This window comes from Carcharhinus amblyrhynchos, chromosome 4 (assembly GCF_965287045.1).
Source record: "Carcharhinus amblyrhynchos chromosome 4, sCarAmb.v2.hapA, whole genome shotgun sequence".
NCBI lineage: Eukaryota > Metazoa > Chordata > Chondrichthyes > Carcharhiniformes > Carcharhinidae > Carcharhinus > Carcharhinus amblyrhynchos.
The window spans coordinates 60,020,746-60,039,948 of record NC_137327.1 but is presented as its reverse complement, the minus strand read 5'-3'; the positions used below and the strand labels follow the sequence as shown (position 1 = coordinate 60,039,948).

At 43.8% G+C, this 19,203-nt stretch overlaps 1 protein-coding gene across 12 annotated transcripts in view; it reads right to left on the bottom strand.

The window, feature by feature from the left end:
* Positions 1-2,871: 2,871 nt before the first annotated feature.
* mtss1lb (MTSS I-BAR domain containing 2b) overlaps positions 2,872-19,203 on the bottom strand; it is a 181,351-nt gene continuing 165,019 nt past the window's right edge. For 4 of the 12 annotated variants that reach the window (XM_080187235.1, XM_080187237.1, XM_080187236.1 and 1 more), the window contains exons 12-14: positions 16,098-16,274; positions 15,101-15,266; positions 2,872-11,486 (exon numbers count right to left, since the gene is read on the bottom strand). In XM_080187235.1, coding sequence (XP_080043361.1) covers positions 10,732-11,486; positions 15,101-15,266; positions 16,098-16,274 — 1,098 coding nt within the window. In that variant the 3' untranslated portion in view covers positions 2,872-10,731. Of the gene's footprint in view, positions 11,487-15,061; positions 15,267-16,088; positions 16,275-17,727; positions 17,920-19,203 lie in introns of all 12 variants that reach the window. The other 8 variants (XM_080187226.1, XM_080187227.1, XM_080187231.1 and 5 more) reach the window with 5 other exon arrangements.

Here is a 19,203-nt window from a genome sequence, read left to right as displayed (position 1 = left end):
ACTGTTGTCGGTGCAAGCTTGATGGGCCAAATGGCCTCTTTCTGCAGTGAAGTGGTTCTACAATTCTATGAAGTTCTCTGGAGTTTAGAAAAATGAGGGGGGATCTCAATGAATCAAATTGGATTTTGAAGGGGCTTGATAAGGTAGATACGTATTTCTCTGGTGGAGGGATCTAGAAATAACAAAACAAAGAACAACACAGCACAGGAAACAGGCCCTTCAGTCCAAAGAGCCCGTGCCGCCATTTTAACATTATGAGTCCCCTCTCCACCCATGACCCTTGTCTATGCTTATGGCATTCCACATTGAGGGAAGACTAATTTAGGGACAATTTGTTACACCAATCAGCCTAACAGCACATCTTTGGGGTGTGGGAGGAAACCGGAGCACCTGGAGAAAACCCACACAAGCACGGGGACAATGTGCAAACTCCCACAGACACTGGCCCAAATCCTTGTATCTGCACAGCAAACAGTGATAGTCACTGAGCTGTCGTGTTGCCCAGCATCTGGTCCAGTTTAAGCGTACACTAACGACATGAAGTACTAGGCTATTCTCGAAACAACCAAGAGCAGCCCTTGTACGACCCATCGCGTGTATGCCCCTCGTTGAACAACAAGGCGGACCGATGAAGATCACATTCTCAGAATAAGGGGCTGATCAGTCAGGATTGAACTGAGGAGGAATTTTTTCTCTCGAAGCATTGTGAATCTTTGGAATTCCTTATTCCAGAGGGTTGTGATGTTCCATCACTGAATATATCTAAGGCTGGAATAGACAGGTTTTGGATCTTTCAGGAGATAAAAGGAGAGGTCTGGACTGGAAAGTGGAATTGAGTCAGAATCATAGAATCCTTACAGTGCAGAAGGAAGCCATTTGGTCCATCAAATCTGCATCGACTCTCAAAGAAGATCAACATGATTGTGTTGAACTGCGGAGCATCCTCAAAGGGCCAAATGGTCAACTCCTGCTTTTATATTTTACATTCTCCTCTCACCATTTATTCAAGTTCCACCCAATGAATATGAAAACTTGTCTAAAATGCAGCTGCCCTCACCTTTTCCCAAATTATCCTCTCTACTGCAGCCTTCGTGGCATCTGTGCTACCAATGCACCAAATTCTCAATCCTTAAGCTCATCTATACATACTTCCATGATTTCTTACCCACTTCTATTTCCTCTATCTACCCAGGTCCACATACCAGCATGTGAACTCTGCACTTTGGATTCTGATGTCCAATGTTCATTATTAATCACTCTGCCTTCAGGCACATGAACTCTACACTCTGGAAATATCCTAAATGCTTCCCGCTTTCTCATATCTGCACTCACCTCCCAGCCTATTCCCTGATTATACTTCAGGCCATTTACCTGCCTCAGCTCAGCCAGGGTGCCGAGGGTTAACATGTCCGTCTTTTCAGCTTTCTGACCTTTTTTTTAGGCTTAATCCTTAAACGGGTTCTTGGGGGCCAGGGCAATGTGACAGCACTTGGAGAAATAAGTCTCATTTCGTTCCCCTGCTGATTTACTTTTGTATCCCTTGAACATCCTTGCACCCATTTTACTGGCAGTAAATAACAGCTTGGTTCATGGTGGGAGCCTGACCTCAGGCTCAGAATGCTGCAGGTTTGGGCCTCACTCCAGCACTGACAATACAGCAAAATGAAACAAACAACTTACTCATAATAATGTCCTCCACACAGCACTTTGAAAACAGGCTTAAGATACTGATGATTGACAGGCAAGTCATGGCTGGGGGGCTCAAGTCCATGCTCCTCCTGCTGTATGTGGGAAGCTGGGAATATTTCCAGTGCTGCTCCTCTGCAAAGCACCAACCAGTGGCCTGTACCTTAAAATTACAATATAGACTGTGAAATCAAAGTCCATATTGGCAGAAATTCTCAGAGTGAAATTGCAAGATATTTTAAAGCTTTATTTTGTTCCTGAGACATGGGCATCACTGGCTGGGTCAGCATTTGTTGCCCATCCCGAATTGCCCTTGAGTGGGAATTTTAAGAGTCAACCATGTTGCTGTGGATTTGGAGTCACATGTAGGCCAGACCGGGTAAGATGGGTTTTTAAAACAATGTTTTCACACCCATCATTAAGATTTTTAATTCTGGGTTTTTATTCAATCCCAATTTCACCGTCTCCCATGGTGGGATTTGAACAGGTTCCCCAAAGCCTTGGCCTTGGGTTACTAGTCCAATGACAACACCAGTATGCCACTGCCTCCACTAGTAATCAGCACCCACCTATACCAGCAATAGTGCACAAGCTTAAGTGAAAATGATCATTTATCAATCCCAGGAACAGTCAATAATGATGTCCATAAGATAATGTACGTCACTGCCAGTTTCCACGGATCTAGCGCAATATCAGTTGGTGCCAATGAATGCATCACAGTGAGAGTCACTGCCAACATCTATACACTGTGGGTGAGATTCTCTGATCTTCTCTGTGTCCACCCTGCTGCAAGTGAGATGGAGAATTCAGCACTCCAGCAAAAACTCCATTCACTTTCAGCGGCACTGGAGAATCCCAGCCACCAGTGAGAATGGGGGTTTTCAGCAGACGTCCATTCTTTAGATTTCTTCAATTCCACCCCCCCTCCACTTCCACACCATGCAGACACCCAATACACGCTAAAACTCCAAAGAGTTTCTATAAGGTTTAGATGCTTAATGTGGACTCTGCGTTTCCCCAGATAGGAAAGGCCCACTTACCTCAGTGTGGAAAGGTAGAGTGTGGATTGGCAAGTCTCCTATCATTATTAGTGCCGAAGAGGAGAGAGGATATTGGATTTGTGAAGAAAACAAATGCTGCATCAGTAGGTGAGAAGAGACAGAAACCAGCCATTTTGTACAGTACAGCTTTATTAATACTCGAAACATCACAGTGCAGTTGAGGCTTCAGGCGGTGAAAGAGTAAACAAATTTACATGAATTATAGTATTACAAAAAGGTGAGCGGGAGGGCAGGAGGCACTGAAAATAAATTAAATGACAGTTACCAACAGCACCAGTACTGTTATTTCAGCGTTTCTCAATTACTTTTGTCTGTACAAAAAAATGGAACACTGGGGGAGTTGGAAGAGAACACATCACATGGAGATGGCAAAGAAATCCTCTGTTCTTTGTCAAAGCCTGAACAATAAAAAGTGAAACAAGAGAAAATTGCACAACTGGTGATCAACGCCCCTCTTTATTTATATATATGTATATATATACACACACACACACAGAATGAGCAGTGCTTGAGATTACATCACAGAGAGGTTGCAAAGGAATGGGGGGTGAGGGTTAAAGATGTGCAGTGAAAAAGGAGATTTGCGCCTCTCTGTGTGCCTGCTACCTGCCAGTCATTGCCCACTTGATTCCAAAATCCTCCTGCCACAACCAAACCATGCTGACTTATGCAGTTTGTCATTTGGTCTAACGAGCCAACTATGCCCAGATTTAATCACTATTTCATCATCTTTTCTCCCCTCCCAAATGGGACACGTTGCTAGGACTTTCCTTTCACATTCCTCAAAAACACAGCCTAACCGCCAAAGCCTCCCCAATCCATCCCCCAAAGTACTCTGATACCCTTAGAGGAAGGGGCAGGAACTGAGGCAGCCTTTGAACCCTGTTGGTTATTCTCCATTTAATGAAACAGAGACTAGAAATGAACTAGGATGAATTGAAGATGATTGAAGGCACCCCTAAACCAATGTTACAAACATTACCCAGCTCGCTAGATCCATTTCAACAATTACACTCAAGAGTTTTTCTCCTTTCTGGCAACCTGCATTTCAAAAGTACTGTTATTGCTGTAAAATATCCCAAGGAGCTAGGCAGCATTATCAGAATAACATCGACAACAAGCTACATAACAATATTTAAGACCCATCGGTGACCATATGCTGAGTCAGAAGTAGATTTTAAGGAGAATCTTAAAGGAGGAGGGAAGGAGAGGGATGACAAAGATTAGGGAGGGAGTTCCAGAGTTTGGGTTTTCAGACAGTTCGAGTTTTGTTTAATCCTTATTAGGGGATGTGTGTAGTTTCCTCCAAGCTGCGATGAAGTGTGAACTCTGACCCCCAGCAAACCAAAAGCCTCCCACAAACTCTCCCGACCCCCTCCAGTCCATCCCTCTTGTTATGCCAATGGGGTATTTTTCCTAAAAGTAGACATGGTTCTAGTCTCCTCTTCTCAAGATCCTGCTTGGGTACCTCACACTAAGTGGGTTGATCAACAATGGGAGCATCTCCATAGGGTCTGCATGCAAAGTCCAAATGTGTACACATCTAATAGTGAGTTGTAGCTGGTGGTTCCCCCTGAAACACTGTGCAATAAAAAACAAAGCTGGCTTATTCAAACACTGAAACATAATGAACCAAAATATATATCCCAAGTGAAATCCTGAGTAATGATCTTGGACTTGTACATAATTGAAACATAATGTTGCCAGTTTAATCCCTGAAAACTAGCAACTTTTTAAAGGTATCTTCTTAAAGGCAAGTATAGCCATAAAATGTCAAGAAAAACTGTTGTGGACACTAAGTGACATCATATTATTTAATTTTGATTATTGCCCTTTAGTTACTAAAGCAGTTCTTTGCCGCCCTTTCTAGTTCCTCGTCATCACATTTAACGGTTTCCCTAGCCCACAAATCGATCTCTAAAACTGTCTCACAGCCGCATACTCTCCCATCCATCCTCTGTAACCATCCCATTGTGTTCCTATCCCTAGTGACTTGGGTAGATGGATTCAAAAGCAATCATGTCCCAGAACTCAGTAAGGCTAAAAACGAACTGAAAGGACAATTGGAACAAAAGCCAGTTTGAAAACAGGGGACTCAATTTTACAGCAATCATTCTGATTAACCTCATTTAAATATACACATCTTCAACTGAGGTAGTAACCCTGACTGTTCCTTCCTTTGTATCTCAACCAAGGGCCATATTTCATTTCACTCCTTCAAAAGATGAGAATTGAAAGATAGCAAAACACAGATAGCATCACAATTGGGCTTGGCTCTCTTCCATCAATCCCAAACACTGCTCTCCTTTTGTTGCTGATTTTCCCTGGATACCTCACCATCCCAAACACTGCTCTCCTTCTGTTCCTGATTCTCTCTGGATACCCCACCTTGCCAAACACTGCTCTCCTTCTGTTCCCGATTCTCTCCAGATACCCCGCAATCCAAACACTGCTCTCCTTCCGCTCCCACTTCCCTGGATACCCCACCATCTCAACCATTGATCCCCTATTCCCAATTCTCCCAAATATCCCATCATTCCACACACTGCTCTCCTTCTGCTCCTGTTCCCAGGATACTCCACCATTCCAAACATTTCTTTCCTTTCTGCCCCATTCCTGAGGTCTAAACTTTCTTCCATGATCCCATCTTAACGTTGTCTCAAATTCTACCCACCTCTATTCCTGCTTCCAATGCCGTTTTCCAATCCCTGTCCAAGATACAATGAACTCTCAAACTCTTGACTTAACCTCCCCACCCTTTGCCTTGTGATCACCCCAATTCCCCCATACTCACCCCCTCACCTTTGCTGAGGGATTACAACCTTAAAGCTTCACTTCTGATTTAAGATCCTGAGTGATGACAGCAGGAGGTGTTATCAGGTAAACTGGAGTGAAATCACACTTCCAGACTGCTTCAACGTGCCTTCAATTCCAACATTCCATCTCAAATTAATTCCCAGTTGTTTACAACAAGCAGAGTATGACTATACTCAACTAGGCCGCAAAATTCAAAACCAAATATCTGGTTCGCTATGATCCTGTAATTGGGCAGCACAGGCTGATCAACCCTGATTGTGTTAATAGCTACATTAACAACTAACGTAACATAATCAGTCAGGCTCATTATGTGTATCGTTTACAGTTGGTAGAGGTGATATACAGGTACCAGATGCCTTATCCAGGGTCCCAAAATCTGGGAAGACTTGAAACTGGGTTCTACCCTGGAAACTACATTCCCCATTTGGTGGGCTGTGGTGTTCAGATCCATGGCCTTTAGGTCCAGGATTAACGGCAGAAGCTGGCCTGGTCCGCCCCTTACTCAGCCTCTTCCTTTTTCTGTTCAGGCTGGGTTCTTGCCAACCAATCAACACCCTCTTCTTCAGTAGCATAAATTGTTGTGATTGTATGAAATTTGGCATTCTTGTGTTTGTCCTGGTGAGTTCAAGTTGAAAAGTTTCAGCAATAGTCTTTTCAACAAGGTTCAACAATTATTTTTCACCTTGATCTATTATATTATTGTACAATTGGAACAATACAAAACACTGTTTTCAAGTGAGCCAAAGTGGATTTGAAGCCTTGTTTTACTTAATGGTGTGTTCCACCTTACTCCCATTGGGACACTGAAGTGTCCCAATGTTAGGAATGATCTGCATCAATGTTGGCCATTTTTTAAAAATAAACTCATTCCTTTCTCCATGCTGAATTCTTTCAAAAAATGATGAATGTCATTTTACAAAATACCCAGTGGTCATTCAAAAGCGCTTTCTAACATTTTCTACAATTCTGCTATAGTACTGGAAAACTTAATGTCACAGAATAGGCACAGGTTCACTCATCGAGGAGCAGGGGTATCTTGTTGCAGTTATACAGGGTCTTGGTGAGGCCACACCTGGAATATTGTATGCAGTTTTGGTCTTCTTATCTGAGGAAGCATGCTCTTGCTGTACAGGGAGTGCAGCAAAGGTTTACCAGATTGATTCCATGGATGGCAGGGCTGTCATATGAGGAGAGATTGAGTCAGTTAGGGTTATATTCGCTGGTTTAGAAGAAGGAAGGGGGATTGCATAGAAAGCTACAGAATTCTAACAGGACTAGACAGGGTAGATGCAGGAAGGATGTTCCTGAGAGCAGGGGAGTTCAGAACAAGGGGCCATAGTCTTTCGATACATGGTATATCTTTTGGGATTGAGACAAGGAGAATTTCATCACCCAGAGAGTGATGAGTCTGAAGGAGATAGACAGAGCTCTTGGGATGAAGGCGATCAAAAGATATGGGAGATGACGCCAACTGACCCAGAAATTACACTTCCCAACCAAGTTACTGAGTGTGGGCAAGCTCTTTGAAATGTGGGAAAGGAAAGAGAAGTATATCTTTTGGGGGTGTTCTCCCAAGGTTTTACTCCCATCTTCTTGTTCGTCCCTGACTGGCTTCCCAAATCTGCCACCCATGCCACTCCCCCTATCCCCTTCCACCAATGCCCCCTGACTTACCTCATTCAGGGATCCATGTCCTCTTCATCCTAGGGCTCTTACACTGCCCTATAAAATTCAGCTTCACAGATCGAGGATATTCTCCTGCCCACTGCTCAATAGCGGCAATGCACGGGTTGCCACGTGTTCAAATCACATGCCAGGATTACAGCTATCAGCCATGGTTCACTGGGTAGCACTGTTTCCCTCCAAGATAATAGGCCATGGGTTTAAGTCACACATTAAGGGCATGAGCACATAAACCAGGTTGACTGAGAGAGTGCTGCACTGTTGGAGGTACTGCCTTTTGGAGGAGATGCTAAACCCAGCCTTTTCTCACGGCCATACACAAAATATCCCATGGTATGATTTGAGTTCTCTTAGCGTCCTGGCTTATATTTGTCCCCAACATCGCTGATTATCCAGTCATTTATCTCATCTGCTGCATAGGAAATGGCACATTACAACAGTGACCATATTCCAAATGTACTGCATTGGTTGTAAAGCTCTTCAAGAGATGATGAATGGTGCTCTGCAAATGTAAGTTTTTTTTAATCTAAACATCAACACTTTAAGCAACCTCCCACAATTACAACTAACAGTCATTCCCAGGCTATGTGTCAGTTATTGAGGCAACATACTAGCCAATAATATCTCAGCATCACGTGGAAACCATGAATGATGGGATTGTGAAACAAATAAAAATGATGGGATCTACACAGAAAGTTAGCCAACATCTGAAAGGGGAAAAAGATGGAATTAATGTTTCTGAGGAAATTGCTCACCAAAATCCATTTCTGGTTGTCTCTCAGGTGGGTTCCAGATGGGAAATTGGAATGGAGCCTCACCTCCATGGCTGGATTTGGGAATTTGGGCTTCACTGGTCACAGACCTAGCCTGTCACCGGAATAATAATCCAGAAAATGCCAATCCAACTCCTAGTCCTGGCTGTTTGAGAACTTTAAATTAAGCTTTATACAGCTAAAAATACAAATCTGATATCAAAAGTGGCCTAGAATGGTTGGATTTCAATAAAAATCCAACTGGTTTAACTATCTAACTTAGAGAAGGAAACCTGCTGACCTTAACCAGCCCAGGATTGTACATGGTTCCATCCCTAATTCACCCTTAACTGCCTTCTGAAGTGGTCTAACAAGACTCAGCTGCATTAAATTCCAATTAAAGAAATAATCTTGAACAGAATAATCTTGAACCTGAACAGCTCAAGGAGAAAGTCCATTGCCATCTTCTTGAGGTAAATGTGGATGGGAAATATGTCCTGGCCTTCCAGTGGCATGCTCATCCTGAGAATGTGTTAGTGGAGAGTTAGCTTTGTCAGTAAGGAGTGGGATTCTCGTACAATTCCAGTTAACTGTGGAGGCTAATAGCACAAGCTGTATCATGTGCTAATAAACTGTCTCATATTGACAGGTGTACCTGATACACTAAAGGCTAACCTGTGGCAAAGCTCGCTAGAAAAATGTGTGTGTAAACAAAAAATTGGAATTCTCAACACTCTGGTTTGAAGACTTGAAAATTTGCTGACAATTTCAGCGGCTCCAAAATAAAACCCTCATCTGTTTTGCATTTGCTGCCGTTCCTTGGTTTCTTCTAATAACATTTGAGTGTCTGTCAATTTACACCCAGGAAACAGCCAGAACAGCAGTGGGGTACAACTATAGATTGCGCCTTTCCAAATCTGGGTGGTGTTTGGAGAGCCAGCCAGAGTGACCGAGAGACAGAGAGAATTTTCAGCCGTATTAATGCGAGGGGGTAAACACAGGTGGGCATAGGCCCGAATCGGAACTAATAGTAGTGGGAACAGCTCGAGGGGGATGAAATGAGAGTGTCGCACAATGTTAAACAGGTACAGCTTAATAACCTCCCTTACGCTCACTGTTAACCCACAAGCTAAACTATCTAGCAACAACTGGACCCAAGGGAAGCTTTTGTAAGAGAATATCACAACTTCCCTCACAGAAATAAAATTACCTTCGCTGGAAATCTCTGGCTTCAACCACAGCTGGGATTCTCCGGTGCCGCTGCAGTGAATAGGGTTTTCGCTGAGCATAAAATTCTATGTTCTCCCTGGTAATCGGGTGGGAGTGAATAAGATTGGAAAATCCTGCCCACTGTCCACATGGTAAGGTTACCCTTGGAACATCCTCAACCCCTACTAGGAATATTCTCATCCTCCTCACAAATATGTTGGCTGAACAGCTTTGGATATTCCAATTGCCTCTGCCTCAGGCCCTTCTCTCTGCTATCACTTATTGTACTTTTCTTTAGATGTGTTTCAGGATGTCAGTGCCTCAGATCTTTGCCCTCTTTTCAGGAATCAGTACAAGAGGATACAACTCAGTTCTCATTGTCTGATATTGCAAAAGGCAATAACATTTGCAGTACCAATCTAACTCACCACTGTTTATTCAAAATATTAAAAAAAGTTACAAATAAAAAGCCAGAAAATGGGACTGCTAAACAGATAGCTATCGGTTATGGACAATTTAGTTATTGAACCACTACATTCATCTCTCAACATGGATTGTCATTGACAGGTTACATCTGAACAGTGGCTCCAACTAACTACAACTTTGTTAAAGGTGCAACTTTCCATTTGAAAACGATCAAATTAGTGCTTTAAAAGGTAACATTGATTTATCTATTCATGTCTATTCAATTCTGAAACAGAAAATAGTCTAACAACATTATTCAAAACAAGGGCGTGACTCAAATATGGATCACTTACTCAATTGGATAGTTGGGAGCTGAAAAATCCAACTTCATGAGTTAGGACCTGAAAGTTAAGAGTATATCTAATTAAATAGCGGGTTTTCTTGGCAAATCAAGTGGATGTGAGTTAGGGTGAGGAGTAATTGCCAATTATTGCCCAGTCCTGATAGAAATCTTCATCCACCCTCCCTCTCCAACTCAACTGAATGAGTGATTCAAGTATAAATCAACAGCAAGATGAGCCAGGGATCTCTTCACCTTGCCCTCTCTCTGTTCAGTCTGCATATTTTCCTTCTAACCCTTCCTCGCTGCTCTTGAGGGACCTGCTCTTTTGTTGTGGCTGAGGAAGGACCTGGTTGGGAAGCCAGAGACACACATTGAGGACCAGCGCAAACCACCTCAGTGTTTGAAGCTACGCACAGCACATTATAGAACTTTTTCTTGCACCAAATACCGCAAAAGCTGAAAAAAATGCCACAAAACAGGTGAGTCAGTTAAATGGCTGATAGAATATCTGTAAAGAACAAAATGTTAAATTCCTCTTTATAACTAACATAGTACACTCATTTAAAACCTGCCACATCTTAATTTAAAATATTTCACTCCACCACACCAGTAGCTTGTAGTTGCTTGGTTTAAGGTAGTTCATGGCACTGTGTTGGAATCCAGCCTGGTTGAGTCAGAGTTCAGTGTATCTCTGTTCAATCTTCTCATCGTTCCTCAGAGTTCATTTATAACACATGCGGCCTACTTTTGCCTCAGTATATCTCAGTCCTCGCTGTCACAAAATCCTCGGCGCAGACCTGTCGTTGGTGATGGTCCTCCGAAGCTTCACCCCCCGTCGGATAGCAGTCAGCATGTCTTCAGGGGCCTCGCTGGGTGACACTGGGGGCAGTGGGAGGCCCAGGCTGTCGTCGGGCACTGTGCTGGGGAGCATTGCGGGGAAAGGGAACTGTCCGTCACCAAGAGCCTGGGCGCTGGCCACGAGCTCGCCGATCTTCTCAACCAGGCTGTGGCGGTTGGCAGCCAGCTGCTGCTCCTCCTCGCTTGACATGTGACCACCAGGATACACGGAGATCTCCACTGTGCCGGCACCACCCCAGGCAGCGTTAGGCAAGCTCAATCGCTTCGGCGAGGCCTTTGCGTATTCCAAAGCGTTCGGCGAAGTGTCATCGCTGAAGAATACGCATTCCTCGCTGCCGACTCTCACAGGCCCTGGGGCGTCAGGCACAGTGGGCGTTTTCACTGGCACTATCGGAGGACGGATGGGAATCGGACCCGCATTGGAGAGGGCACGGCGCACAGATGGCTTGGTGGAAGGGGTGCGCCTGATGGTGGCCACGCCTGGGGTGACCGAGACGTTCTGCACGCTCCCTGAGGGCAGTCCAGCTGTCGAGGCGGGGCGTTTAGTCTGGAACATTCTGCGGTAACTCTGAGCAATATCACTGTTCCGTGGTATGGTTGAAGATCTGTCAAACTCGGTCTGGTGATCTGTTTCCACGTCACCATTCACAGAGTAACAATCGTAATCTGAAACTGCGCAGAAAGCATGGTTAGTACCTCAGTAAGGCATCAGAACCACTATAGTAAATGCTTCAATGTGTATGCTTTTATTGTAATGGACATGGGTAACACAGAGAGCAGAGATACAGACTCCAGGGTTGGTAACTCTCCCGTCAAGTTGGATGAATAATATCACTGTCTTTTGCGCAGCTCAGTAGTGTGTCTATGATGATGGGGTGGCATGGTGGCACAGTGGTTAGCACTGTTGCCTCACAGCGCAAGGGACCTCAGTTCAATCCCAGCCTCGGGTGACTGTCTGTATGGAATTTGCATGTTCTCCCCATGTCTGTGTGGGTTTCCTCCGGGTGCTCTGGTTTCCTCCCACAGTCCATTCTGAATTTAAAAACCTCCATGACATCACCATTAATTCCCTTTTCTAAAGAAAAAAAATCCCATCCTTTACAATTTCTCCCAATAACTGTAATCTCTTACCATCCTTGCCAATTTTCCTCCAGTATTTCTGTATACGTTATATGGTGCAGAAACCAGAATTGGGTACAATATTTTTAAAGTGTGACCAAGATCATATACAAGGCTAAAATAATTTCGCTCTTTGGAATTCTATACACCTAGAAAGATTTCTATTGGTAATTTGCAGACTGACAAACTGTAACTAGTAGTGTCACAGGGATCATTAACTATGATCTGTATTAATGACATGGATGAAGGAGCTGACTTTATTGTAGCCAAATTTGCTGGTGATACAAAGATAGGTAGGAAAGGAACTTGTGAGGAGGACACAAACAGTCTGCAAAGGGATAAGGATAAATTAAGTGAATGGGCAAAAACCTGACAGATAGAGGATGATTTGGGGAAATGTGAGATTGTTTACTTTGGTAGGCAGAAAAACAGAATATTACTTAAATAGAGATAGAGTGAGTGCAGAATGCTGTAGTACAAATGAATCTGGGTGTCCTTATACATGAATCACAAAAAGTCAGCATGTAGTGACAGCAGGCAATTAGGAAGGCAAATGGAGCTTTGGCCTTTATTATGAGGGGACTGGAATATAAAAGTAGGGAAGTCTTGCTACAGATATTTAGGACATTGGTGAGACTGAACTGTGAAGAGTATATAGTTTCAGTCTCCTTACTTAAGGGAGGGATATAATTCTGTTGGAAGCAGAGAAGTTTCACTAGGCTGATTCTTGGGATGAAGAGTTGTCTTGTGAGTAAAGGTTGAGCAGTTTGGGCCTATGCCCATTTGGAGTTTAGAATAATGAAAGATGGTCTTACCGAAACATATGGGGTTATGAGGCAGCTTGATAGGGTAGATGCTGACAGAAATCTAAAAATGGGGGCACAGTTTCAAAATGAGGTGTTTCTCACTTAAGACAGTCATGAGGAGGAATTTCTTCTCTGAGGGTCATTAGTCTTTGGAATTGCCTTCCATAGACAGCATGGATGTTGGATCATTGAATGTTCTCTAGGCTGAGTTAGAGAGATTTTTGATTGACAAGTGAGCCAAGCGTTATGGGGGACAGGCAGAAAACTGGAGTTAAAGCCACAATCAGGTAAGCCTGGCTTAGCTGGTTCGGTGAATGGCTTACTCTTGCTTGTATTTCTTATAATCTCTCAATGTCAGTGAATAAAATTGATATTGTGGTTAGTTGTGGAAAATCATTACGACATAGAGCCAATCCCAATCAAAATATCAGTTCAATTTTATACATCAGTAAACTCTTACAATTTATGGCATCTTCTAAACGCCATCAAGGAATTTTTTTTAATAGTCACAAAGGTTTACAGCGATGGATGCAGGCCCTCTGGCCCAACTTGACAATGCTGCCCACACTAAGCTGGTCCCAACTGCTTGAATTTGACCCATTTTCCTCTATACCGATCTTGCCATGTAACTGTCTAAATGCTTTTTAAAGGACAAAATTGTACCCGCCTCTACTACTGCCTCTGGCAACTCGTTTAAGACATTTACCATCCGCTGTGTGAAAAAATTGCCCCTCTGGATCCTTTTGTATCTCTCCCCTCTCACCTTAAACCTATGCCCTCTAGTTTTAGACTCCCCTACCTTTGGGAAAAGATATCGACTATAAAGCTGATCTGTGCCCCTCATTATTTTAAAGACCTCAATAAGATCATCCCTAAGCATCCTACGTTCCAGGGGAAAAAAGTCCCAGTCTATCCAGCCTCTCCTTATAACTTAAACCATCAAGTCCTGGCAGCACCCTAGTAAATATTTTCTGCACTCTTTCTAGCTCAATAATATCCTTTCTACAATAGGATGACTAGAAATGTACACAGTATTTCAAGTGTGGCCTTACCAATGTCTTGTACAACTTCAACAAGACGTCCCAACTCCTGTATTCAATGCATAATGTTTTATCTCATCATTTACAATGACTCAAATCTTCTGGTCTCCAGATTGTTTGAAACCAGGCGTAGCACCAAGATGTGTATTGGGACCTTGTGGAAGTCCTGACGCCTGACCTGTGTGGGAAATTTCTACTTTCAATGAGCAATTCTACAGCTTCTGGGGACCACATGTGAATGTCTCCAACTGAGTTAGAGTCAGAACTACCCCTAACTCCAACTGCAACCATTCGACAAACCCTTAATGACAACCTGACTGTGATCCAAATCATCCCACTAGCCCCGATCACACGCAACACCCTCACCCTCTGAAATGACCACCTTTCATTCCGCTCACCCGAACAGCACCTCACCCCTATCCCACTTACCCTGAACATGACCCAACCCCCATCAATCTGACTAGCAGACCCACCTACCATCTCAGCTATTTACTACTGCCCATTCATCCATTCAAACTTTAAACTGACCATACAACAGCTAGTGCCCTAAACAGGGAGCACGTCTTGTCTTCCCCCTCAACTCTGCTCCAAGGCACAACAGTGCACTGCATTTCTGGGCTTGGCAGTGTTGTTGAACGGGGAAATACTTAAGCGGTGAGAGAATCCAGCAATGATTGACGCTCCTCAGAAGATCCTTAGCAATATATTATGTGCTCACCAAAGTAATAATACTCCAAAACAACAATGCATTAGTGTGTGCATTGAAACAGCAATGCATTAATCTGCTTGCCAAAGCAATAATGCATTCATGTACTTACTAAAACAACAATGCAGTGTGTTTGCATTGAAGCAGTGATGCATTAATATTCTCATCAAAGTAACAATGGATTAGTGTATTCACCGAAACAATAACCCATTCATGTGCGCGCTAAAACAATGCATGCGTGTGCTCATCAAAACAGCAACAATGAGTTGGATCATTAAACACACAATTCACTGATAAGCTATCTTCTGTTCAATTGCCCATAAGTCACAAAGCATAGTATATTCAGAATGTACAGCATTGTATCCAGACAAGTAAAACTACAATGTACTGGATCATAAAGTTCAGGTTTATCTCCCTTCTGCAGGTTACAGACACAAAGTGGTAACTTGCAGCGTGGAACTATGGAAATACACATGTCAGAGACATGTGCCATGGAAAGTGAACAACCCTGATTCTCTGTATCTCTGCTCTTCTTGGGTTGACGCTTAGTGTGATACTTGTGCAGAAGGTAAACACCTGGAAAGGGGGCACAGAGAGATCTTCTGACGGAAGTACCTTGGGAAGGAATGGTGTCTTCGGAGCAGGATGGGGTGGTGGTTTGGGTGCTGTAACCACTCGAGTACTGCAGGGAGTCGCGGCTGCTCTTCTGGTGTTCTAAGCTCAGGCCACGGGTCAACACCATAGCCAGATCACTGGCTGCTGTGGAGATTTCTTCCCCATGCTGTGGAAAGAATAAGACATGAAAACGTTTACTGGAAACAAACGGAATGCCTCTCCCTGCTTAAGGGGAGCTTGAGATTTTTCAACTCACGTTTAAGAGATAACTAAGTGTAGCTGGATTGCCCCATTTCACTCCAGTTCTAGGCGACCTGTATTCCTGCTCCCCTTCAAAGGGTTAGTTAGCATTTTCTCACTGTGCCTTCATTTATTGGATCAGAACTGAGAGAGGAAAACAGTCAGAACTGAACTCAAATATCCTCTCTCTGGTTGGAAAAATCCAACAATCAATGGCCTTGACCTGCTTTACATTTCCATCATTTTCTGTTTTCATTTTCCACAGCTAAAGCCAACTAGAATATCCTTTCTTCATGTTTCCATTAAAAAGAATGCTGAAAGTTGTATGAAGGAGTGTCTAGTTTGCAGCCAATGAAGGTAGTGCAATAAACTGGTCTTTGTGTAGAAAGTGCCCGGGGATCTCCAGCGGCCCTGAATAGGGACAAGGAATAGCAGAGTTGGAGGATATTATAAAAGCTGTTTAATTATCTGTATCCACTCGGTATGTAGAGTTAACAGAATGGTGGAACAGGCTGGGGTGGCTGAATGGCCTACTCTTGTTTCCTCCAGTGGTGCTTAGGGCTGGATTATGTATAGCAGATGCTTTAATGATAGACTCTTGGATCATGGTATAGTCCCATCCCATTCCACAGTAACAAATACACACTGGCACATCCTAAAAGCAAGAGCCCAACAATACCTTAATCCACAATATAAACTGGTAAAAGGGTGGATGGGATGGGGAAATCTGTAAAGGTGATGCACTCACATACTGTACCTTAGCAGCAAGTGATGCTGCTGTCACCCGGGGCCTCTGTATCTCCTCCACACTAATCCCCGGATAGACCATGGTGGCTGAGACTGCCTCTGTCTCCCGATATCGTTCTGCTGTTTCCTTGCGTCTTTGCAAAGTGTTTACCACTGGCTGGTCGTAAGGACCAGGCTTTGACCAGTCCTGGAAAATCAAGGGAAGCAGCCAGTGAATAGAAATGTTGAGACGGGGATGGTGCAGAGAATAACTGTTTGCAACAGGGAGGGAGTGGAGGATTTAGTTTGGTTGCGATATCACAGCAAGGCAGCTATTTAAGAGTTAAAAAAGAATGGCATTCTAGGATTGCTTAAAGGTATCTCAGTAAAGATGGCTCCCGTGATTGACTTTAGTGTCCAGTACTCTGGCATGGAAGCTCCTTGCTGCTACCCTTGCCCTCCTTGGTACGATGTTCCACTCACCCATCACCCTTCAGTCATCTTTCTGCTTCCCAGTGAATTGAAATATCTCTGGCCTCATGTTATCCCACTCCACTCCACCCTCCCCATTCCTCCCTCCCTACCTATGCCCACCCTATTCCTTTCTCCCTACCCATGCCCTCCCACACCTCCCTCCCTACCTACATCCTCCCCCACCCTATTCCTTCCTTCCTACCCTCCCCCCACAAACTCCCTCTCCCCACCCTCAATGCTAATATCTCCTCCCTGTTCTCTATAGCTGCCCCTCTTCCAACTCTGATCCCAGTACAGCTCCTTCCACTGAAGCCTTGCCTCACTTCTCAGGCCTCTACTCCCAGTAAATCAGCCTCCCCTTAAACCCCTTGTTAAAAAAAAGCCCTTGGGACATTGGGCTGTGTGGAAGGTGCTATCAAGCACCAATTGCAACTGTTTGGGTTTTCCTTTCACACTGGCCATCTTCCAAGGCCTGTTTTGTTCTGCTGAGCTCATTTGCAGCAGGAATTGGATTCGGATTGGCCAAACTCATTTCCCATGAACCTATCAGAGCTAGAGACAGACAGAGTGAAGTCAATGGCTTGAGGCAAGTGAATAAACAGCAGGCAATCTGTGACCATCAGTTTTGTGGCCCCACCACAGATCTGTCTCATCCACAGACTTTCATCCCATTTGTCTAAGTCTTTGCTTCCAGAATCATCTTATTCTTTTTTTTCTGCACTTTGGGACACCTGCCATTTTGTGGTTTAATCTTCTCCACACTGCATATCTTTTCTCTTTCTTGGACTTTTATCTCCCTCTGTTTTTTAAGCTTTGTTTTTTGTTCTTTTGCCTCTTTTTTTTCCTACATCTCCTCTCAACGACCATACCCCCCTCATCTTCTCCCACCACCCCACCCTCCCCCAACCCCACATTCAGCCATCACCACTGTAAATTCATTGGAAATGGCCAATCTCCTCAGTTCGATCTCCTTTGCCCAGGTTTTCAGCTTTACGTGGTCCCAAAATGCCATGGATTACACACACTGCGTTAACGCAAGCCGCCAAAGGAGATTGTTAATGGTACAATTGACTTGTGAGGTTATTCATGCAAATAATCAGGAAAGGAACAAGGAATTAATGAAAAGGGATGTGATGAGAGAAAAGCCAAAATTAAACAAAGCAAAATGAAACGGTGATGAAACAAACCTTCCAGCTAGGAATTGTTGATGAGAGGGCAGTGCCAGGTCCAAGGGAGTGATTAAAGGGAGGGGGGTGAGGGAAAGCAGCAGGGTTGGGCCTACTGCAGACCCTTGTGTCAGGGGTGGTGGGAGCAGAGCCAGAGAACGCAGGTGAAGAGCACTCACTAGGGAGATGATAATACACAAACCCAGGCATGAACTGCAGATGGAAGAACATGATATCAGCACAGGCAACAAGTGGACAGCCAAGGGAAAGTTCTCAAAGGAAATGCCAGCAAAACCACAACTTAAATGACACTTTATGTATTCTGATAGCCCTTACAGGATGATGATTCAAATTTGTACAAGGCAATGGTTCCACCACAAAAATCCAAAGATTGGATTTGTTACAGAAAGATGGCAGAAGATATCGATCATGTGATCCACAGGTATGCTAACCTCCTGTGTCTCTGGATGGCAGAAAACACCCACACACACAGGTTCCTGATTAAAATGAGATTATTGCGGCCACGAGTGAGCTTCATTGTAGGGACCCAGTTCCACAGAGGCTTAGTTAACCTGCGCCATTCCCAAATCAGGTTTGGGTAGGGACATCTGGACTGAGATGTGGGTAACGAAGTGATGGGCAGTGCTTCCAGCCAGATGGTTGCAATTGTGTAGAATCAGCCACCATCATAGACTCCACTGAGGCAATCTGCAACAGTCGCATTAGTAATATAAGGTTGGCAGATCGATAATCCACTCCTTGATCTTCTCTTTGATTACAATATCAGGTCTTTGGCATCTCACACAAGAGGGTGATTTAACAAAGCTGCCATCAGATCAGGAAAGGGTTTCTCAGTACAAAACGGCAAGAGTTCCTGTGACTTTGCTTTACTAACTTTTAAAATCTAAAGCAAATGTGCAGCAAGATGCTTTCAAAGTGGCTGCGATCTTCAAACACCACCAGCCACAATGCAAACCAACACAAGGGACTGATGTTCCCTGTCAGTCCCAGGATAAGAGAGGGTTGTCTTAAATAGCTTTGATGATAAGTTGTGTTTTTTTCCGGACCATTCCCTTGAAATGGGAGCATAAGCATTAGGCCTGCAAAACCAGAGAAACAAAAAGTCCATCAGCTCCCACCCCCCCCTAGCCAAAGTCGAGACAGCACAGTAAATTTTTATAGTCACATCCCTGTGGAAATATTTAAGCAAAATCTACTGCTAAATACTGTAAGCATTCAAAGTATTTGCAAGGGCCAAATCTCTGGATCGAACAGAATGTTCCTGTTATTGGAACTCCCTTGCATCAATGTAACTCTCCAATGGGCATGGAAATATTTGGAGTCAACACTTTGTGTAACTTATTGAATAAGCAGCAACAAAACTCCAGTTTTGAGGAATTTCGCAATAACTTCATTGCAGTCTCCTTCTGCACTATAGGAATTCTATGATTCTATTCAGAGTCCTAATTTTGTTAGTTGTTTGGCTTCCTCTGAGCT